The sequence below is a fragment of the Nerophis lumbriciformis genome, linkage group LG03 (genome assembly GCF_033978685.3).
Source record: "Nerophis lumbriciformis linkage group LG03, RoL_Nlum_v2.1, whole genome shotgun sequence".
Classification (NCBI taxonomy): domain Eukaryota; kingdom Metazoa; phylum Chordata; class Actinopteri; order Syngnathiformes; family Syngnathidae; genus Nerophis; species Nerophis lumbriciformis.
Window position 1 is genome coordinate 17,046,649 of NC_084550.2, and position 25,040 is coordinate 17,071,688.

Genomic DNA, 25,040 nt, shown 5'->3' on the forward strand with positions numbered 1-25,040 from the left:
AAATCATGTTAATAATAATAATAGTGGTGATGATAAATAATGTTAATTTTGATGAGCTTGGTAAATCACGTTGATAATAATAGTGGTGATGATAAATAATGTTAATATTGACGAGATCGGTAAATCATGTTAATAATAATAATAATAGTGGCGATGACAAATAATGTTAATATTGAAGAGATTAATAAATCATGTTAGTAATAATAATAATAATAGTGGTGATGATAAATAATGTTAATATTGACGAGATTGGTAAATCATGTTAATAATAATAATAATACTGGTGATGATAAATAATGTTAATATTGATGAGATTGGTAAATCACGTTGATAATAATAGTGGAGATGATAAATAATGTTAATATTGATGAGATAGGTAAATCACGTTGATAATAATAGTGGTGATGATAAATAATGTTAATATTGAAGAAATTGATAAATCATGTTAGTAATAATAATAATAGTGGTGATGATAAATAATGTTAATATTGATGAGATTGATAAATCATGTTAGTAAAAATAGTATTGAGGACAAATAGTGTTGATGATATTGGTGCGATTCATAAATCATGTTAATAATTAAAATAGTGGTGATGTTTCTTTAAGAAGTTCCAAACAATCACACCCCCTTAAGCCCTCCCCTCTACACGCGCGCGCACACACACACACACACACAGTCATCGGACCTGTCAATCACAGCGGCGGCGCCCTTTGATGTCGGGGCTGGCGGTGTTGTTGTGTGTTGAGCCTTTCCGAAGACATCATCTTCATCTTCATCTTCACCATCTTCATCCTCGCCGCTGGTCCCGCACGCGAAGCACTTTGGTCTTCTTCCGGGACGAGAGCGGACATTAGCGGACGTCATTGTTGCCCTACTTTGTTGACTTTGGATGCCGTACTTGTCGTGATTGGGCGGAAAGTTGAAGGTAAAAAGTTAGTAGTGAGTGAGTGAGTGAGTGAGTGGGTGGGTGGGTGAGTGAGTGAGTGGCCATGCCGCAACATGGAGGAGACGACCTGGGCGCCACGGACGAGATGATCGCCTTCAAAGACGAAGGTGACCAGGAGGAGAAGATCCAGCAAAGTTCCTTCACTGAAAGAGACTTGGCGGACCTCAAGTCTTCTCTGGTCAACGAGTCGGAAACTCACCAGAACCAGAACCAGAACCAGAACCGTGCTGTCGCTGCTGCTAGCTCCTCGGTACGTTTATATTTATCAGCCAAAACTATTTCGTCTTTTAGTGTGCATAACACATTTAAAGATTGGTCTAATAGTTAGCTTCAAAAATATTCTTTTTTTCTCTTTCTTTTTTAAAGTTTGGTGTAAAATAATTGTGTTTACCTTTCCAAAACAAACTTTCTTTTTAGTGAGATTAAAACATTCAAAGTTGAAAGTAGTATAATTGTATTTACCTTTAAAAACATTGTCTTTCTTCTAGTAAACCATTTAAAGTTTGATGTATAAGTGAAATATTAAAACATTAATGTAATATAATTGTATATTTACCTTTAAAAACATTCTGTTTTTCTTCTAGTGAAACATTTAAAAGTTACATTTAAAAAATATATATTTTTCTTCAAGTGAAATATTAAAAACATTATTTAAAATATATGTATTTACCTTTAAAAACATTCTGTTTTTCTTCTCGTGAAACATTTAAAAAATAATGTAAAATTATTGTATTTACCTTTAAAAACTGTGTCTTTCTGCTAGTACACTTTTTTTTAAGTTTGATGTAAAATATGTGTATTTACCTTTAAAAACGGTTTTTCTTCTAGTGAAACATTTAAAAATGAATGTAATATAATTGTATTTACCTTTAATAAAATATATTTTTTTCTTCAAGTGGAATATTTAAAAAATAATGTTAAATATATGTATTTACCTTTAAAAACATTGTTTTTCTTCTAGTGAAACATTTTAAAATTAATGTAAAATGATTGTATTTACCTTTAAAAACATTGTGTCTTTCTGCTAGTACACTTTTTTTTTGTAAGTTTGATGTAAAATATGTGTATTTACCTTTAAAAAACGGTTTTTCTTCAAGTGAAACATTTAAAAATTAATGTAATATAATTGTATTCACCTTTAAAAACATTCTGTTTTTCTTCTAGTGAAACATTTAAAAATTAATGTAATATAATTGTATTTACCTTTAAAAAAAAGATATTTTTCTTCAAGTAGAATATTTAAAAAATAATGTAAAATATATGTATTTACCTTTAAAAACATTCTGTTTTTCTTCTAGTTAAACATTTAAAAAAATAATGTAATATAATGGTGTTTACCTTTAAAAACATTTTGTCTTTCTTCTAGCACACCATTTAAAGTTTGATGTAAAATATAATATAAAATATTCTCTTTTTCTTCAAGTGAAATATTTAAAAAAAAATAATGTAAAATATATGTATTTACCTTTAAAAACATTCTGTTTTTCTTCAAGTGAAACATTTAAAAATTAATGTAATATAATTGTATTTACCTTTAAAAACATTGTGTCTTTCTGCTCGTACACTTTTTTTCAAAGTTTGATGTAAAATATGTGTATTTACCTTTAAAAAACATTCTGTTTTTCTTCAAGTGAAATATTTAAAAAATAATGTAAAATATATTTATTTACTTTTAAAAACATTCTGTTTTTCTTCAAGTGAAACATTTAAAAATTAATGTAATATAATTGTATTTACCTTTAAAAACATTTTGTCTTTTTTCTAGTACACCATTTAAAGTTTGATGTAAAATATATGTATTTACCTTTAAAAACATTGTTTTTCTTCTAGTGAAACATTTAAAAAATAATGTAATATAATTGTATTTACCTTTAAAAGCATTTTGTCTTTCTTCTAGTACACCATTTAAAGTTTGATGTAAAATATGTGTATTTACTTTTAAAAACATTGTTTTTCTTCTAGTGAAACATTAAAAAATTAATGTAATATAATTGTATTTACCTTTAAAAACATTGTGTCTTCCTTCTCGTACACCATTTAAAGTTTGATGTAAAATATGTGTATTTACCTTTAAAAACATTATGTTTTTCTTCTAGTGAAACATTAAAAAATTAATGTAATATGATTGTATTTACCTTTAAACCCATTTTGTCTTTCTTGTAGTACACCATTTAAAGTTTGATGTCATATATATGTTTTTACCTTTACAAACATCCTGTTTTTCTTCTAGTGAAATATTTAAAAAATAAATGTATTTACCTTTGAAAATATTCTCTCTTTCTCCAGGCTGTCCGGCAAAGACAACAAGCTGAGCACAGAAACTTCCCCAACAAACATCTCGACAACGGTAAGAACATACTAAATTAACATTTATATTACAAATTACATCATACAAAAGTGTACTAAATAACATATATGTTACTATTAACATCAAAAAAACAATCAAATATTTATTAGGTATACTAAATTTACATTTATGCTACTATTAACATCATACAAACTATCAAATATTTATTAGGTGTACTAAATTAACATTTATGTTACTAATGACATCATACAAAAGTGTAATAAATATACATTTATGTTATTATCAACATCATAAAATATTTTTCTAATTTCATCAAAACATACTTTATGTCACTGTCAACACCATACAAACTTAAATATTAATTATGTGTAGTAAATTAACATATGTGTTACTATTAACATCGTACAAACTATCAAATATCTATTAGGTGTACTAAATTTACATGTATGTTACTATTAACATCATACAAACTATCAAATATTTATTAGGTGTACTAAATTAACATTTATATTACTAATGACATTGTACAAAAGTGTACTAAATTAACATTTGTTACTATTAACATCATAAAAACAATCAAATATGTATTAGGTGTACTAAATTTACATTTATGTTACTATTAACATCATACAAACTATCAAATATTTATTAGGTGTACCAAATTAACATTTATATTACTAATGACATCATACAAACGTGTAATAAATATACATTTATGTTATTATCAACATCATAAAATCCTACAGAGTGTTGACAGATTTAAGAAAAATAAACAAAAGCAAGAAAAAGTTCTGATTTAATCTATTACAGATTTGCATATATAGTATATCTATTGATTGAGCTTGTTGTGTCATTTTGCCTGAAGTTTATTGATTATGATAAATATTTCCTGTTGATAAAACATATTGGAAAGGACGGCATTTCAAATTGTTTGTATGATGGGCCATGGTTGTTTTTTCTTACGCTTGCTTTATTTATTTCTGACACATACAGTCCAGAAATAGAATTAAACCCATGCCAAATGTTTTTTTTGTAACCCACAAAAAAAAATCACATATAGAATTTAAAAAAATAAACTACCAAAAAAATGTATCGGACAAATACAGGTAAATATAGACATTAAACCACAGACTACTGCACTCCTGAGACTTCCCAATGCAGCAATACACAAAAGCAGACAAAAGGCTCATCAATTATCTATCTTTCAATTACTTTTCAATCGGGGTTAAATTTGAGATCAGTCTCTATTACATATTTTAGGAAACCACCCCATACTTCCTGAAACTTCACAGAACAGCCGTTCAATGTCAGCTTAATCTTCTCTAGTTTGTATAAATCAACTTTTAAAAATCAATTTGGGGTTTTGTTTATGTTTTGTTGTTCTTAAAAAAGTACCAGTATGTTACATACTGTCCATCATTTATTAAAGTTCCTCCTATTTTATTTAATTTAAGGATTTGTTTATGTTTTGTTGTCCTTAAAAAAGTACTAGTATGTTACATACTGTCCAGCATTTATTAAAGTTCCTCCTATTTTAATCAATTAACGATTTGTTTATGTTTTATTGTCCTTAAAAAGTGCTAGTATGTTACGTACTGTCCATCATTTATTAAAGTGCCTTCTAATTTATTAAATTCTAGGATTTGTTTATGTTTTATTGTCCTTAAAAAAGTACCAGTATGTTACATAGTATCCATCATTTATTAAAGTTCCTCATATTTTATTTAATTTAAGGATTTGTTTATGTTTTGTTGTCCTTAAAAAAGTACTAGTATGTTACATACTGTCCAGCATTTATTAAAGTTCCTCCTATTTTAATCAATTAACGATTTGTTTGTTTTATTGTCCTTAAAAAGTGCCAGTATGTTACGTACTGTCCATCATTTATTAAAGTGCCTTCTAATTTATTAAATTTTAGGATTTGTTTATGTTTTATTGTCCTTAAAAAAGTGCTAGTATGTTCTATACTGTCCATCACTTATTAAAGTTCCTCCTATTTTATTCAATTTAAGGATTTGTTTATGTTTTATTGTCCTTAAAAAGTACTGGTATGTTATATACTGTCCATCATGTATTAAAGTTCCTCCTATTTTAATCAATTTAGGGATTTGTTTGTTTTATTGTCCTTAAAAAAGTGCTAGTATGTTATGTACTGTCCATCATTTATCAAATTGCCTTGTATTTTATTACATTTAATGATTTGTTTATGTTTTATATCCTTAAAAAGTGCTAGTATGTTACATACGGTCCATTTTTATTAAAGTGCCTCCTATTTTATTCAATTTAAGGATTTGTTTGTTTTATATCCTTAAAAAGTGCTAGTATGTTACATACTGCCCATTTTTATTAAAGTGCCTCCTATTTCATTCCATTTAAGGATTTGTTTATGTTTTATTGTCCTTAAAAAGTGCTAGTATGTTACATACTGTCCATCATTTATCAAATTTCCTCCTATTTTATTCAATTTAAGATTGTGTTTGTTTTACATCCTTAAAAAGTGCTAGTATGTTACATACTGTCCATTTTTATTAAAGTGTCTCCTATTTAATTCAATTTAAGGATTTGTTTATGTTTTATTCTCCTTAAAAAGTACTAGTATGTTACATACTGTCCATCATTTATTAAAGTTCCTCCTATTTTATTAAATTCAAGGATTTGTTGATATTTCATTGTCCTTAAAAAGTACTAGTATGTTTTATATTGTCCATTTTTATTAAAGTGCCTCATATTTGAATCAATTTAAGGATTTGTTTATGTTGTATTCACCATAAAAAAGTACTACAGTTGTATGCTACATATTGTTCAGCATTTATAAAAGGGCCTCATATTTCAGCATATTTTGGCATTTCATGTCAGAGAGGGCTACAGTAGTACAAACAATCGCTCCGCACGTTCGGCGTAACGGAGTAATTAACACTTAAGTTTAAAGACGAGGCGCCATCGCTTGTAACGCTTTTGTCCGGCGAGTATCATGGTGGAAGATCTAACACGCCGTAACTAAAAACAGTTTTGCAAACGCTTTAATTTTTTCTGGGATTGGCTCGCTGCCTATTTTGCTGTCATCTTGCTGGATTCAAGTGTTAGCCTGCTAACTCTTATGGTCATATCTCAATTATTATGCAGCGAGGGTAGTCAATTGGCGGCAGAGGGGCCAAATCCTAGTTAACTTCCAAATTTAAGAGACAAACATTTTAGCAGCAAATTGCTAAAAAACACCAAAGTGCTCCTGTTTTATCAAAGAACTTGGACCACTGTAAACAAATGGGCAGATCCTTGCATCGACATTTTAGCCTTGATAGCAAACATGGATCATTGGGGTCCAAACCTGTGATTTACATAACCGAGGCGTTCCTCAAGGCACCCCTTTAAGTCCTCTCCTTTTTGGCAGTTAAATATTTGTTTCGTAATGTGATTTATGTAACGAAGGTGTTGCCGTAGCTTGTTTACTTCACCTGCAGTCAGTGTGCTCAAGCATGTGTTCAACTGCTTTAGTTATACCAGTGGCGTTCCTCAAGGTTCCATCTTAGGTCCTCTCTTTTTCATCATTTGGCCTATTCAACTGGTGGACCGCGAGATGATCCTTGACTAGCTTTTTAGCAGAAAGTCCTTAAAAACCGCAGATCAATCCTGTAACTCTGACCAAATCCATCCATCCATCCATCTATTTTCTACCGCTTGTCTTGTTCGGGGTAGCGAGGGTGCTGGAGCCTATCTCAGCTGCACACGGGCGGAAGGCGGGGTACACCCTGGATAACTCGCCCCTGACCAAATAAATAGACCAAAATCAAATGTCTAATGTAGAAGATGCTGGTTCTTCGGAATATTATATACGCTGGATTTCTGGAAATGTGGACCATAAACCATTGCGTTGAATATTCCTTCAAAACATGTATAGATATCATATCTGCTCTGCTGACACACACACACACCTCTCCACCCAAAGGACACACCCGTGGTAAAACAGTGTGTAGTCCAGGTGTGTCCAAACGTTTTGACTTGGGGGCCTCATTGGCCTAAAATATTTGGTCAGGGGGACGAAAGCTTACTGCATGCAAAATAATACTATATATAGTCTACACATACAGTATATATATACCAGGGTTTCACGCAGCGCTTTGTTGTTAAGGCGGCTGCCTTAACAACAAACAGCCACCGCCTAAACTAAAGTTTTTTTTATTTTTATTTTTATTATTTATTTATTTATTTATTTTGTCCTGTCCAGCTTCTCAGGCAAATCATATAGTGGATGTCGATGCCCATATCGGCTGTTCAGAATTTGACTTAGTCATTATTTTGTCTTAGTAAGTCAATATTTACTAAGTCAAAATAATGACATACTTAGTATCTCAGGTAACTAGGACTGTTTTATGTTTTGTTTTTACTTTACGGAAAAAATATTGAGATATATATCGTATATTGCCATTTTGAGATGGAGACATGATGGTGGCGACAGGCCAAATTACACTGTTCCATACTCCCCGTCCGTCCGCCTGTCCGCATGTACATATGACATATGATATTTACTGTATGTCATGGATATACAATTAATAATTACCGTATTTTCCGGACCATTGGGCGCACCAGTGCCGATGTATGGTCTATTTTTGATTTTTTTTTCATATATAAGGCGCACCGGAATATAGGGCGTATTAAAGGAGTCATATTATTATAATTATTTTTCTAAATTTAAAAGACTTCCTTCTGGTGTACATAACATGCAATGGTGGTTCTTTGGTGAAAATGTTGCATAGATTATGTTTTACAGACCATCTTTCGGTCGTTTTCTGACAGTCGCTTCAGGATGCGCCGTTTTGTGGGCAGTCTTATTTACGTGGCTCACCTTCGGCAGCGTCTTTGTCCCCGTCATCTTTGTTGTAGCGGTGTAGCGTGCAAGGACGGGAGTGGAAGAAGTGTCAAAAGATGGAGCTAACTGTTTTAATGACATTCAGACTTTACTTAAATCAACAACGGAGCAGAAAGTCTGACCGGAACTCTCTAATAACTAAAGTTCCTTGGGTGAATAATATAAACTCACTACACCGGTATGTTTTAGTGCTTTCATGGCGAGTTTACTGACAGATATAAGTAAGAACTTTACACTACTTTATATTAGAAATGGCAACAGCGGAGGATGAATGTCCCATAACAAGAAGATAGAGAAAAAGAAGAAGCTTATCGACTACGGTGTCGGCACGACTACAATTTTTCAGGATTTATGCAGATCCCAAATACACTTTAGCAGGTACCAGAAGGGTAGAAAAGTTGTTTTTGCATAATATCGCGAAACAAATCGCCAGATAATATTACCTTTTACACACACCATAATGATACTCGTATGTTGAAGCACAGTACAACCCATCAAGCGGTGTGGCTTCATAGCTTACCAAAGTCGTACTAAAACATTTTGATAGATTTTTGAGCGCCGTGTGTAATGTTCTATATTTTCAATGGAACATATAAAATGTTGGTGTTGTTTACTTGAGTCACATTGTCATCATATTGCAGTCTACACGTATCTCTTATGTTTGACTGCCATCTACTGGTCACACTTATCATTACACCATACACCAAATAAAATTGCTTCGAGGTCGGTAAGCAAAACCAGAATTATTCCGTACATTAGGCGCACCGGGTTATAAGGCGCACTGTCGAGTTTTGAGGGGGAAAAAAAGGATTTTAAGTGCACCTTATAGTCCGGAAAATACGGTATTATAATTGGATATTAAGAGTATGTGAAAGTTTGACCCCTAACCGTGATGACCTCCTTAAAGTTTTGTAATCAATCATACATATGAAGTAGCTAAACTGCGCTAGTGTGAAGAGGGGCTTTTTCATTTTCCCAACATGTATTGTAATGGATGGTGTAATTTTAGAATTTTTCATGGTGCATGGACATTTTTTAAAATTATATCCACAAAGATCGCAAAAAGCCGCTGCCTGACCAGGGCTCAGAAAATCTGCAGAGACTCCTCGCACCCCCACCAAGGACTGTTTTCACTGCTGGACTCTAGAAAGAGGTTCCGCAGCCTGCGTAGCAGAACCTCCAGGTTCTATAACAGCTTCTTCCCTCAGGCCATAAGACTCTTGAACGCATCATAATAATCCCCTCAATTCCCCCCAAAAATGGATTAACTGGCTGGAATATAAAGACAATATAACATACATCCATAAACGTGGATGCATATGCAAAAGTGCAATATATTTATCTGTACAGTAATCTATTTATTTACATCTGCACGTTATTGATTTTTTATCCTGCACTACCATGAGCTAATGCAACAAAGTTTTGTTCTTATCTGTACTGTAAAGTTCAAATTTGAATGACAATTAAAAGGAAGTCTAAGTCTAAGTCTAAGTTATTGAACAGATTGTTATATAAAGACCGTGTGTGTTGACTTTTTGTGTTGGTTGCGTTTTGTTTGTGCCATGAGTGGAATATGGTGTTTGGATTGTGGTCATATAAGTACATGATGTGCTGGTCATTGAGCTGATTTACTCACGGTGTCCACAAGATGGCGGCACATTTGCAGCAATCCGTTCGTTATCTATTTGAAATTAGTTTGGAAACACCTTGCAGGCCTAAATCCTTGTTAAAACCCACAATGTCTTATGGGCCAAATTGAAGACCCTGGCGGGCCGCCTGGGCCATATTTTGGACACCCCTGGTGTAGTCATTAGATGGAACCTGTCATTTCAAGCAATAAGGCTCGAAAGTATTTGTTTGCGCTTCATGTTTTGGGTGGGCACTTGTACGCGCATGTGAAAAACGAATAACTCGGAACAGCTGTGCACAAAACGGGGGAAATTTGTCATAACTTGTTGCCATGTGCTATTGTGTTTTTGACAAACACACAGATGTGTAACCCAATGAGTCATATTGGTTTGTAATTTCTCGCACAGCTCTACCAAAGAGCCAATGTTACATCAGGGTGCTGAGCCAAATCGTCGGGAAAAAGGGTACCCAGACTCACGATCACATGTGTGCCAAACTGCAGCGAGATTGGTTTAAAAACATACACAAAGAAAAGGGGGCGGGGCTTAGCAAGTCATCATCAATAAGTCATCTTTTATTCGTCGAATGATTCTAAAACTTTGATGCCTCCGAATGAGGACGTCCCAATTGGTGGTATGTGTTGTTTCAAGCTAACTCGCGTTGTTTTCTGTTGGTCCACAGTATCAAAGCAGCAAGATGGCGGCGTGTACAAGACGTCGGGTTATCCCGGTTACCCCTTCCTGATGCTGCCCGACGCCTACCTACCCAACGGCTCAATTTCGCCATCGGTAAGTCCTCTTTAGCGCCGCCCTAGTGGCTCCCAGGAGCATTTCTAAAAAATTGGAAAAAGAAGGGGGGGGAAATAATTTTTTTGTTTTAGTATGTTTTTTGTTTGAGGACAAACATGACACAATTGTTAGAAAGCCCAACGTTTAATATGTTTGTGTGTATGCTTCACTGATGAGAGTATTTGGTGAACATCGCTTTTGTCCTACTAATTTCGGCGGTTCTTGAACTCACCCTAGTGTGGACTGTGACGCAACAGTTTGTTTACATGTCAAATCGTCCACTCCTTTGTCTCATTTTGTCCACCAAAAGTTTTATGCTGTGCGTGAATGCACAAAGGTGCGCTTTGTTGATGCTATTGACTTGTGTGGAGTGCTAATCAGTCATATTTGGTCAGTGCAAGCTAATCAATGCTAACATGCTATTTAGGCTAGCTGTATGTACATATTGCATCATTATGCCTCATTTGTAGGTATATTTGAGCTCATTTAATTACCTTTACTTCTATCCTCTTTGTATATAATTTAGTTTTGCATGTCTCATGACTAGAGATGCCGATAAATGCTTTAAAATGTAATATCGGAAATTATCGGTATCGTTTTTTTATTATCGGTATCGTTATTTTTATTTTTTTATTAAATCCACATAAAAAACACAAGATACACTTACAATTAGTGCACCAACCCAAAATAAACCCTCCCCCATTTACACTCACACAAAAGGGTTGTTTCTTTCTGTTATTAATATTTCTGGTTCCTACGTTATATATCAATATATATCAATACAGTCTGCAAGGGACACAGTCCGTAAGCACACATGATTGTGCATGCTGCTGGTCCACTAATAGTACTAACCTTTAACAGTTAATTTTACTCATTTTCATTAATTACTAGTTTCTATGTAACTGTTTTTATATTGTTTTACTTTCTTTTTTATTCAAGAAAATGTTTTTAATTTATTTATCTTATTTTATTGTATTCATTTTTAAAAAAAGGACCTTATCTTCACCATACCTGGTTGTCCAAATTAGGCATAATTAATGTGTTAATTCCACGACTGTATATATCGGTATCGGTTGATATCGGTATCGGTAATTAAAGAGTTGGACAATATCGGAATATCGGATATTGGCAAAAAGCCGTTATCGGACATCCCTACTCATGACACATTATCTATATGTAATATTGGCTACATTTCAGATAGTTGTTTGTGTACCATGTTGTTCCAGACCACAGCAAACATTACCTAGCTTGCCAAAGATTGTAATAAATCTATGAAAAGAAGACAGACTGCTGTTTCCTTTAACTTGGACACACACATCTATACCTTTGGCCATTAAAAGCCAGTAATTTCCAGGAGTTATCTCAACTTCTGAGTAGCCTCTGATTTACTAATGCTTTCTAACGTAAAAATGTGGAGAATAAATATTACATTTCAACATTTCTGTCAACGAAGATTTGCTTCAGCCTGCGACACATAGTAATTTTGATAGTAGGCCACGAAAGACTTTTATTTTTTTCATTTAGTTTTTGTGTTTTTGGTCCAATATGGGTCTTTCAACGTTTTGGGTTGCCGACCCCTGCACTAACCTATTTATTATTAACCGCTTGGAATGGACTTATGCTGTCTTAAATTGGAGTGGTAATAGTTTTTTTTGGTGACACCTATTAGTCACAATAGTTCATGATTCATGCTCATGACGCAGTAAGTGAAGTGAAGTGAAGTGAATTATATTATATGTGGGCTTTGTACCGAGGATGTCGTTGTGGCTTGTGCAGCCCTTTGAGACACTTGTGATTTAGGGCTATATAAATAAAGATTGATTGATTGATTGATTGATATTTATATTGCGCTTTTCTCTAGTGACTCAAAGCGCTTTTACATAGTGAAACCCAATATCTAAGTTACATTTAAACCAGTGTGGGTGGCACTGAGAGCAGGTGGGTAAAGTGTCTTGCCCAAGGACACAACGGCAGTGACTAGGGTGGCTTAAGCGGGGATCGAACCTGCAACCCTGAAGTTGCTGGCACGGCCGCTCTACCAACCGAGCTATACCGCCCCAATTATTCAACATAGTAAGTTGAATAATGCGGACACGTTTGTTACTGGATATTTTTCTTTTGTTTTAGACTTTGTATGTGTAAGTAATATGCAAATATAATTATTTCAAACTTGTTTATATTGACAAATGTGCTGTTTTATTCTTCAAGGATTATTACGTATGTCTAGCTTGTGTGCTGCTGTTGTGCAGCTTTCTGTAGCTTTGCATATTTACCTTTTGTAAATGACTTTAGTAAAATAGAAGAAATTGTGTGTTCATTAAAGGATATTACATGTTAACTGGCTGTCCAGCCTTGCACAAGTAAACACGCTGCAGGACTGCTTGTATTGTACAGGATATCACACACAAGTCAACACGTTGCGGGACCGCTTGTATCGCACATGATATCACGCACAAATAAAGAGGCTGCAGGACCGCTTGTATCGCACATTATATCACACACACGTAAACAAGCTACAGGACTGCTTGTATCGCTCATGACATCGCACACAAGTAAACACACTGCAGGACAGCTTGTAACGCACATGATATTACACACAAGTAAATACACTGCAGGACTGCTTGAATCGCATGTGATATCACACACAAGTAAACACGCTGAAGGACTGCTTGTATCGCACATGATATCCCACACAGATAAACACGCTGCAGGACTGCTTGTATCGCACATGATATCACAAACAAGTAAATACATTGCAGGACTGCTTGTATCGCACATGATATCACACACAAGTAAACACATTGCAGGACTGCTTGTATTGCACATTATATCACACACAAGTAAAAACCCTGCGGGACTGCTTGTATCGCACATTATATCACACACAAGTAAACACCCTGCGGGACTGCTTGTATCGCACATGATATCACACACAAGTAAACACGCTGCAGGACTGCTTGTATTGTACGGGATATCACACACAAGTAACCACGCTGCGGGACTGCTTGTATCACACGATATCACACACCAGTTAATACACTGCAGGACTGCTTGTATCACACATGATATCACACACAAGTAAACACGCTGAAGGACTGCTTGTATCGCACATGATATCCCACACAAGTAAACACGCTGCAGGACAGCTTGTATTGTACATGATATCACACACAAGTACACACATTGCAGGACTGCTTGTAACGCACATGATATAACAAACAAGTAAATACATTGCAAGACTGCTTGTATCGCACATTGTATCACCCACAAGTAAACACACTGCAGGACTGCTTGTATTGTACGGGATATCACACACAAGTAAACACGTTGCGGGACTGCTTGTATTGCACATTATATCACGCACAAGTAAACACACTGCAGGACTGCTTGTATCACACCTGATACCACCCACAAGTAAACACGCTGCAGGACTGCTTTTATCGCACATGATATCACACACAAGTAAACTCAATGCAGGACTGCTTGTATCGCACATGATATCACAAACAAGTAAATACACTGCAGGCCTGCTTGTACCGCATGTGGTATCGCACACAAGTAACCACGCTGCGGGACTGCTTGTACTGCACATGATATCACACACAAGTAAACACGCTGAAGGACTGCTTGTATCGCACATGACATCACACACAAGTAAACACATTGCAGGACTGCTTGTATCGCACATGATATCACAAACAAGTAAATACACTGCAGGACTGCTTGTATCACACATTATATCACACACAAGTTAATACATTGCAGGGCTGCTTGTATCGCACATGATATCACACACAAGTAAACATGCTGCAGGACTGCTTGTATCGCACATGATATCACACACAAGTAAACATGCTGGAGGACTGCTTGTATCACACATAATATCTCACAGAAGCAAACACGCTGGAGGACTGCTTGTATCACACATAATATCTCACAGAAGCAAACACGCTGCAGGACTGCTTGTATTACTCATGATATCACACATGTTACATGCAAACACATATCATTTGATACTTGTAATTTTGCTGATATCCAAATCAAATCGGGACACACATTTACATCTTGGTGTTGTTTTGGAATAGTGCGTGTGCAAGAAGCCTGACAGCCACAGAGTAAAGTTGAAAGAGTAAAATGCCTTCAGATGAGGTTAAAGAGGACAGTTGTGGCGATGTCATTATGATCAAGAAGAGCCTGGATAATTACAACAAGATAGTGTGACCCAGCAGCTTGCTATGTTGTCTCATAAAGTCCCGCGCTGCTAATCGGTGTCAGTGACGCTTTTTTTTTTAAATTGGCTTTGAAGCTTTTTCGCATGACTTTGGTGCAAATATATGAGTTTGTGACAGCTCATGTCACATGTGTGCAGCAAAGCTGATCTCACGGGAATCAAACGAGTCACAAAATCAGCTTTTAGGTCCCTTTTTATCCTCCTACGGTGTGTCGTGAAGCATATTTAGCTATTTCCCGTCCTGCAGGTATGATACTTGTAAGAAATATAGTTTACAAAAACTGGAACATAAGCGCCCTAAAATAAAGGAGCTGGTCGGATCTCTCAGCTCACTACAGTCGGCCAAATTTCTAGAACTGTCTGCATTACTTTATTTACAATAAATAAATAATTGATTATTGACGTTTTTTAACAATCATCCATGTCTTAATTGCAATGCATCTAAAAATCTATTATTTCCTCACTTCTACTTACAACTAGGGCTGGGCGATATGGCCTTTTATTAATATCTCAATATTTTTAGGCCATGTCACGATACACGATATATATCTCCATATTGTGCCTTAGCCTTGAATGAACACTTGATGCATATAATCACAGCAGTATGATGATTCTATGTGTCTACATTAAAACATTCTTCTTCATACTGCATTAATATATGCTCATTTTAAACTTTCATGCAGAGAGGGATATCACAACTAAGTCAATTGACCAAAAGTGTATTTATTAAACAGTTATTAAGCAGTGGCACAAACATTCATGTCATTTCAAAACAGAAAGTGCAAGATTGTCAGAGACATTTTAAAACAAGCTATGAGTGCACTTTTGTGCATGATGTCACTAAGATGACATATCAAAATAACACTAAATAAAGTGCACTTTTTGTACAGAGCGCCACTACAATAGTTTAAAACAAATAAAGTGCACTTTTGTGCATGATGTCACACAAGATATTTCAATAACTGTCAAATAAAAATAAGCTGCATAATAGGAAATCAAATAGTGTATGTCCTTCGCTATGTGGTAGGTTACTGCGGACGTTATCTCCTTCTATTGTTGACTATTTTTTTCATACGGTGTTGATGTGGAAATGGTTGCTTGGGCATTTTGTTGGTGTGGCACCGAACGGAGAAGTTGACATGTGGAGTTTCAAGTACTCTTCATTCTCTAGCGAGTGACTTTTCAAATAATGCTACAAATTAGCAGTAATGCTACTTTTTGTAGCAACACTTTTGCCGCATACTTGACATATTACGGTTGTCTGTTCAACATATTCCCGCTTGAAGCCAAACCACCGCCAGACGATGGACCCAGTGCTGTTTTTCTTGGGAATTAATTCTTCTTCCTACATTTGTTACCAGATTCGCACCTTCTTTCTCTCGTATTACCACTCACACCACTCCGCTTACACCACAGCTAACGTTACCCATGCCGCTACCTCTTTGCTCTGCGAGGGTGTATACGTATGTGACGTATGTAAGAATGTGCGCTTGTTTTATCTCACTGTGAGACGGAGAGACAAGAAAAAGTGAGAAACGCCTGTAGTGTAATGCCCACAGCTAAAAGCAACTGCGTGAGAACGTATACTCGAATATCACGATATAGTCATTTTCTATATCGCACAGAGACAAACCCGCGATATATCAAGTATATTCAATATATTGCCCAGCCCTACTTACAACTAAAGATTTAAAAAAAAACTGTTGCAATGTACTTTTTAAAAAAATACCAATTTCAATGTGCAACCGGATTTTTTGGGTCAGGTCAGAGGCTTCAGGTTGTAAGCAATTATAAACATCTTGAAATCCAGATGTATAATAAATTAACATTTAAATCACGAGTTAAAAAGTTATTTGTAATCAAATTAAATTTAATCTCTCAAACTACCGTTTCATCAGACCGCAACTACAAACCGCAAAACCAGTGAAGTTGGCACGTTGTGTAAATGGTAAATAAAAACAGAATACAATGATTTGCAAATCCTTTTCAGCTTATATTCAATTGAATAGACTGCAAAGACAAGATACTTAACGTTCGAACTGGTAAACTTTGTTATTTTTTGCAAATATTAGCTCATTTGGAATTCGATGCCTGCAACATGGTTCAAAAAAGCTGGCACAAGTGGCAAAGAAGACTGAGAACGTTGAGGAATGCTCATCAAACACTTATTTGGAACATCCCACAGGTGAACAGGCTAATTTGGAACAGGAGGGTAGCCATGATTGGGTATAAAAGTAGCTTCCATGAAACGCTCAGTCATTCACAAACAAGGATGGGGCGAGGGTCACCACTTTGTGAACAAATGCATGAGCTAATTGTCAAACAGTTTAAGAATACACTGAGTGTTTCCAGAGCGTGCAGCCTGAAATGCGGGTGTCAGGGACAGACGCGGAAGGAGATTTTTACAGCAAATTTCTAAAGCTTAGTGATATATCAGATTGTAGTCGTTGTTTTTTTACCCTTCACGTTCATATTTCGCTGTGTTTGTTGCATTTTTGTCGCGTTTCGCTTGATTGTAAAATATGTCGATCGAGAGGGGGTGTGACGTTCCTATGTTGTCAATATTCAGTGTTTTATCGTTCATAGTTAATATCGTAAATCCCACATTCTATATTTTCATGTACATTCTCAGTGTCTCGTTCAGTAAAACAATTGAAAATTCCATTCCGTTTTGTCTGTCATAACGTTTTTAGCATTCAATCAGACATTATTGTGAGGTTTTGTATTAGTGTTCCTGAAAATCAGATACACCAGCAAAGTTTGGACACACCTTCTCCTCATTCAATGCGTTTTCTTTATTGTCATGACTATTTAACTTGTAGATTGTCACTGAAGGCATCAAAACTATGAATGAACACATATGGAGTTATGTACTTAACAGAAAAAGGTGAAATAACTGAAAACATGTTTTATATTCTCAATTCTTCAAAATAGCCACCCCTTGCTCTGTTTACTGCTTTGCACACTCTTGGCATTCTCTCGATGAGCTTCAAGAGGTGGTCACCTGAAATGGTTTTCACTTCACAGGTATGCTTGGAGCTCATGGAGCGAATGCCTAGAGTGTTCAAAGCAGTAATCGGAGCAAAGGGTGGCTATTTTGAAGAAACTAGAATATAAAACATGTTTTCAGTTATTTCACCTTTTTTTTGTTAAGTGCATAACTCTACATGTGTTCATTCATAGTTTTGATGCCTTCAGTGACAATCTACAATGTAAATACCGTTTTACAATATAACTAAAACTGTTTGTACTTACTAAACCGTCCCATGTGTGATGCCTGTAGGAATGTTTGTATGCATATGTGTACCTGCTATCGTAATGTAATGATTATTAGCACGTTTATGTGTCTGTGTTAGTATTACTAACTTACAACGGCATTCTATTTCTATAGTTTCAGTTTCACAAATTCCTCGGTAAATTCACCAAAACGTCACTGTGGACTTATTGAGTCTGTTGAGCTGATTGGAGAGCTAGATTACGCAGCTCGTGGGTCCATGACGATGACTTCTGTTTTGTTTGATCAGCCGTTTTACTGCCGTGTTAATTAATTAATTAAGGTACCGTTTTTTTCGGACTATAAGTCGCAGTTTTTTTCATAGTTTGGCCGGGGGTGCGACTTATACTCAGGAGCGACTTACGTGTGAAATTATTAACACATTACCGTAAAATATCAAATAATATTATTTAGCTCATTCACGTAAGAGACTAGACGTATAAGATTTCATGGGATTTAGTGATTAGGAGTGACAGATTGTTTGGTAAACGTATAGCATGTTCTATATGTTATAGTTATTTGAATGACTCTTGCCGTAATATGTTACGTTAACATACCAGACACGTTCTCAGTTGGTTATTTATGCCTCATATAACGTACACTTATTCAGCCTGTTGTTCACTATTCTTTATTTATTTTATATTACCTTTCAAATGTCTATTCTTGGTGTTGGGTTTTATCAAATAAATTTCCCCAAAATATGCGACTTATATATGTTTTTTCCTTCTTTATTATGCATTTTCGGCCGGTGCAACTTATACTCCGGAGCGACTTATACTCCGAAAAATACGGTAGTCATGAAAATGCATTGAATGAGAAGGTGTGTCCAAACTTTTGGCCTGTACTGTATATGTTGCCATATTGTCAGGAAGACATTTTTTTAATTCCTCCACCCAAAACTAGATCGCGAAGTTGGTCAAAATCGTTGACATTTTGTCGGCTTTTGTAAATTGGGAAAACTTTTGCCTGTCAGCTTCTGGAACAAGTTCACACGACTTTAACACTGCAGTCTTCACCTCGCCATATTCACAACTAGACTCAGGTGAGAGTGAGGCGTAAGCCTTTTGGGCTTTAACTGTTAAACTGCAATAAAATTGGCCAAACATCTTAAAGCCAGTTTAACATTGTTGCCACCCTCTCAAACTCACGCTGTAGTCATTTTTCTTTAAGTTCGATACGTCGCATCTCCACTTCTCGCACCTCTGGGTCAAGTGGTGCGGCAGCATTGTGGGAATCTGTGCCAACAGGAGGAAGAATATTCTCCTCGGCTCGAGCACCGTGCACTGCAAGCTTAATATCCTGCTTTTTATCTTTAGAGAATGGTATTTTTTAGGGAGAAGCAGTAGAAAACAGAATAGCTTTAGTGCATCCATCAAGTTTTTTAAGACTCGGTTGAGCCAAAGAGTCTACTTAATTAAACTCCGTAAGACCAAAAAACGCGCAGTGTACGAAAAAGACTGCAAAAATGAGTACAAACGTTGGCGGCCACATGGAGAAAAATCTACTCCCAAGTGGGCCGGACTGGTAAAATCACGGCACGATAACTTAAAAATAAAGACAACTTCAGATTGTTTTCTTTGTTTAAAAATAGAGCGAGCACATTCTGAAAATGTACAAATCATAATGTTGTTGTTTTTTTCTTACACTTACATGTTGCGGTTAATAGTATTCTATCTTTATTTAATATTTGTTTAAAACCTGCTCAGTGGCCTTGTGGCTAGAGTGTCCGCCCTGAGATCGATAGGTCGTGAGTAGAGATGTCCGATAATGGCTTTTTTTCCGATATCCGATATTCCGATATTGTCCAACTCTTAATTACCGATACCGATATATACAGTCGTGGAATTAACACATTATTATGCCTAATTTTGTTGTGCATTAAACAATGTAACAAGGTTTTCCAAAATAAATCGACTCAAGTTATGGAAAAAAATGCCAACATGGCACTGCCATATTTATTATTGAAGTCACAAAGTGCATTATTTTTTTTAACATGCCTCAAAACAGCAGCTTGGAATTTGGGACATGCTCTCCCTAAGAGAGCATGAGGAGGTTGAGGTGTTCGGGGTTGAGGTTGGGGGTAGGGTTGCGGGGGTTGTATATTGTAGCGTCCCGGAAGAGTTAGTGCTGCAAGGGGTTCTGGGTATTTGTTCCGTTGTGTTTATGTTGTGTTACGGTGCGGATGTTCTCCCGAAATGTGTTTGTCATACTTGTTTGGTGTGGGTTCACAGTGTGGCGCATATTTGTAACAGTGTTAAAGTTGTTTATATGGCCACCCTCAGTGTGACCTGTATGGCTGTTGACCAAGTATGCTTTGCATTCACTCGTGTGTGTGAAAAGCCGTAGATATTATGTGACTGGGCCGGCACGCAAAGGCAGTGCCTTTAAGATTCATTGGCGCTCTGTACTTCTCTCTACGGCCGTGTACACAGAGGCGTTTTAAAAAGTCATACATTTTACTTTTTGAAACCGATACCGATAATTTTGAAACCGATACCGATAATTTCCGATATTGCATTTTAAAGCATTTATCGGCCGATAATATCGGCAGTCCGATATTATCGGACATCTCTAGTCGTGAGTACAAGCCCCGGCCGAGTCATACCAAAGACTATAAAAATGGGACCCGTTACCTACCTATTACCTCCCTGCTTGGCACTCAGCATCAAGGGTTGGAATTGGGGGTTAAATCACCAAAATGATTCCCGAGCGCAGCCACCGCTGCTGCTCACTGCTCCCCTCACCTCCCAGGGGGTGGAACAAGGGGATGGGTCAAACGCAGAGAGTAATTTCACCACACGTAGTAGTGTGTGTGTGACTATCAGTGGTACTTTAACTTTTATTTGTCATTATTTATACTTTCTGAATACATTATGTGATAATGTATTCACTCATTGGTGTTAATTTTCAATCTATCAAGATAAAAAAAATAATATCAAAGTCAAACTACAGGATTTTATTTATGTAGTTTGCTCATTTTCGTCGACTGGTGCACTAACATGTGTTGTTTTTTTTTTACATATGTAGCATAATCTACAAAGATACAAATAATTCCTATTGCGACATCTAGTGGACACATTTAGAACAGCAGTTTCTTTCATTCAAAAATGTCGGCTCATTTTTTTATACTTAGCAAACTTATCCCACGGGCCGGATAAGACCTGTTTGCGAGCCTGATCCGGCCCGCGGGCCCTACGTTTGACATCCCTGTCGTACGGCCCCAGTGCCATGGTCTAGTCGAAAAAGGGACTCGTAAAGACTGTTGCTATGAACTGGTTAGTTCTTAGTTAACAGTTTATTCCACAAAAGATAACAAATACAAATTATATTACCGTATATTCCAGACTATAAGCCACTACTTTTTTCTATTACACTTTGAACTCTGCGGCTCATAAGACGGTGCGGCTAATATATGGATTTTTTTTTGCTGACAGCATAATACAAATAATAAAAAATAAAAAAAGACAAGCAAATACCCTGAGAAAGTGTTTTTTGTTTGTTTGTGCTGTGGCGCCAACTTTTGGACAAATTTGCTCACTGCAGGTGCTGCATTATCCTTCTATTTAGTGCTTCAAAACCGGAAGTTAAATTACCGTTCAGTCTTCTAGCCATCCGTAGCATTTCTACTCATATGGATTCTTCATTCATAACTCCAAGCAACATTTGTAGATTTTACAGTATAACTAAAACTGTTTGTACTTACTAAAACGTCCCATGTGTGATGTCTGTAGGAATGTTTTTATGCATATGTGTACCTGCTATCGTAATGTAATGATTATTAGCACGTTTATGTGTCTGTGTTAGTATTACTAACTTACAAGGGCATTCTATTTCTATTGTTTCAGTTTCACAAATTCCTCGGTAAATTCACTAAAACGTCACTGTGGACTTATTGAGTCTGTTGAGCTGATTGGAGAGCTAGATTACGCAGCTCGTGGGTCCATGACGATGACTTCTGTTTTGTTTGATCAGCCGTTTTACTGCCGTGTTACAGGTCAATTAAGGTACCGTTTTTTTCGGACTATAAGTCGCAGTTTTTTTCATAGTTTGGCGGGGGTGCGACTTATACTCAGGAGCGACTTATGCGTGGAATTATTAACACATTACCGTAAAATATCAAATAATATTATTTAGCTCATTCACGTAAGAGACTAGACGTATAAGATTTCATGGGATTTAGCGATTAGGAGTGACAGATTGTTTGGTAAACATATAGCATGTTCTATATGTTATAGTTATTTGAATGACTCTTACCATAATATGTTACGTTAACATACCAGGCACGTTCTCAGTTGATTATTTATGCATCATATAACGTACACTTATTCAGCCTGTTGTTCACTATTCTTTATTTATTTTAAATTGCCTTTCAAATGTCTATTCTTGGTGTTGGGTTTTATCAAATAAATGTCCCCAAAAAATGAGACTTATACTCCAGTGCGACTTATATGTGTTTTTCCTTCTTTATTATGCATTTTCGGCCGGTGCGACTTATACTCCGAAAAATACGGTATGTAAATAAACATTTACAGAATCTTACTGTATAAATATACTATATATACTATATATGCGGCTAATATATGGAAAATATTTTTTCTTCCAAAATTTTGTGGGTGCGGCTTACATCCCAATACACTCTATAGTCCGCAAAATACGGTAGTTCTAATCAATTGAAGCTTGGCATCATATGAGGGTGTGCGGTCGTCAGCTGGGCTGGGGATTCGCTTAAGTTAGTGAGCGAGCGAGAGAGAGGAAGAGAGAGAGACAGAGTGCTTCTGGCTATGCCATCTCTGAGCTTTACTTCCCTGGCACCAGTCTGCTGCCCAATCACCAACTTAAACAATGATAAGGGAGAAATAATCAGTAAAATGACTCACAGGTGAAGACGTACGTGCGTACGTAACATGAATGGTAGGCAAAATTCCAAAAAAAGTGAAGTTTTCATTAAGGGTTTCAGTAAAAGAATGTTAACACAAGTTTGGTGTACAACAAGGATACCCAAATTGACAATTACTACTACTTATACAAAACCCAAAACCAGTGAAGTTGGCATGTTGTGTAAATCGTAAATAAAAACAGATATCAATGATTTGCAAATCCTTTTCAACTTATATTCAATTGAATAAACTGCAAAGACAAGATATTTAATGTTCCAACTGAGAAACTTCAACACATTGCAAAAAAGTTGTCACAGGGGCATTTTTACCACTGTGTTACATGGCCTTTCCTTTTAACAACACTCAGTAGACGGTTGGGAACTGAGGAGACCAACTTTTGAAGCTTTTCAAGTGGAATTCTTTCCCATTCTTGCTTGATGTACTGCTAAATTTTTTCAACAGTCCGGGGTCTCCTTTGTGGTATTTTAGGCTTCATATTGCGCCACACATTTTCAAGTACCCGCACTCTTTTGCTATGAAGCCACGCTGTTGTAACACGAGGCTTGGCATTGTCTTGCTGAAATAAGCAGGGGCGTCCATAATAATGTTGCTTGGATGTCAACATATGTTGCTCCAAAACCTGTATTTACCTTTCAGCATTAATGGTGCCTTCACAGATGTGTAAGTTACCCATGCCTTGGGCACTAATACACCCCATGTGGTGATATCCTTTACACACTGATGTCGGTTTTTGATGCAACACCGCCTGAGGGATCGAAGGTCACGGGCATTAAATGTTGATTTTCAGCCTTGCTGCTTACGTGCAGTGATTTTTCCAGATTCTATGAATCTTTTGATGATATTACGGACCGTAGATGGTGAAATCCCTAAATTCATTGCAATAGCTGGTTGAGAAATGTTGTTCTTAAACAGTTTGCTCACTCATTTATTCTTAAAGTGGTGACCCTCGCCCTATCCTTGTTTGTGAATGACTGAGCATTTCATGGAAGCTGCTTTTATACCCAATCATGGCACCCACATGTTCCCAATTAGCCTGTTCACCTGTGGGATGTTCCAAATAAGTGTTTGATGAGCATTCCTCAACTTCCTCAGTCTTTTTGCCACTTGTGCCAGCTTTTTTGAAACATGTTGCAGGCATCAAATTCCAAATGAGTTATTATTTGCAAAAAATAACAAATAATAATAATAATAATAAATAAGTTTTCCAGTTCGAACATTAAGTATCTTGTCTTTGCAGTCTATTCAATTGAATATAGGTTGAAAAGGATTTGCAAATCATTGTATTCTGTTTTTATTTACCATTTACACAACGTGCCAACTTCACTGGTTTTGGTTTTTGTATTTATATATGACATTATGACACTACATTCCTCACTCGTGGTGCTGTTATGTGGTAAAAATGGCCCGCGGACCATTGGTACACTATCACTTTGGCCCCAAAACGTTTGGCCAGCCCTGGTGTAGAAGAAAGTTCTTCCTGGTACGCTGTGGTTTGTGTACAAAGTTACATTGCCAACTACTGGCCCGGCATGCACACTGCATCTCAACATGTCCACCAGCTTTGATTGTTTGCGAGGACCGCAGTTGTCATGGTAACACGCTTCCAGTTTAAAGTGTCCTTGCGTCCACACAACAGTTGCTAGCAAGCTTCCCTCCTCCTCCTTGTCCAAATAGGATCAAGGGAATGTTGGCTTCCTACTTCCTCCTTTTCCCTTTTTGTTTGAGGGCGTTGAAGGCGCCAGCGGTGGTGAGTCGGTAAACAATGGCGACAATATTGTCTGTAATCCGCCCCACCCCCGCTTCATTAAGACCCAGCGGCTGTGAGGATGAGCGTCTCTGGGACCTCTGACTGGAACGATAAGGACTTCAACCAAAAGTCCTAAACAATCAGCTTTGGCCATGTATTAGTTTATAGGACGATGACATGCTATTGTTTCCATAGTAATAATAATAATAATAGTATTATTTCCATAATATCGCAGTGGAAACGCTTTTGTCGAAGCAAGAAACTTCCCGTTAATCTATCAGGGGTGTCAAACTCATTTTAGCTGAGGGGCCGCATGGAGGAAAATCTGTGCACAAAAAAAGCCCCTTTCTGACT

General features: G+C 36.2%; 1 protein-coding gene across 10 annotated transcripts in view; it reads left to right on the forward strand.

Moving 5' to 3' along the window:
* The first annotated feature begins 711 nt into the window (after positions 1-711).
* Positions 712-25,040, forward strand: part of tcf7 (transcription factor 7) — a 97,035-nt gene continuing 72,706 nt past the window's right edge. For all 10 annotated transcript variants that reach the window (XM_061934309.1, XM_061934347.1, XM_061934316.1 and 7 more), the window contains exons 1-3: positions 712-1,197; positions 3,234-3,294; positions 10,430-10,536. In XM_061934309.1, coding sequence (XP_061790293.1) covers positions 991-1,197; positions 3,234-3,294; positions 10,430-10,536 — 375 coding nt within the window. In that variant the 5' untranslated portion in view covers positions 712-990. The remainder of the gene's footprint in view (positions 1,198-3,233; positions 3,295-10,429; positions 10,537-25,040) is intronic.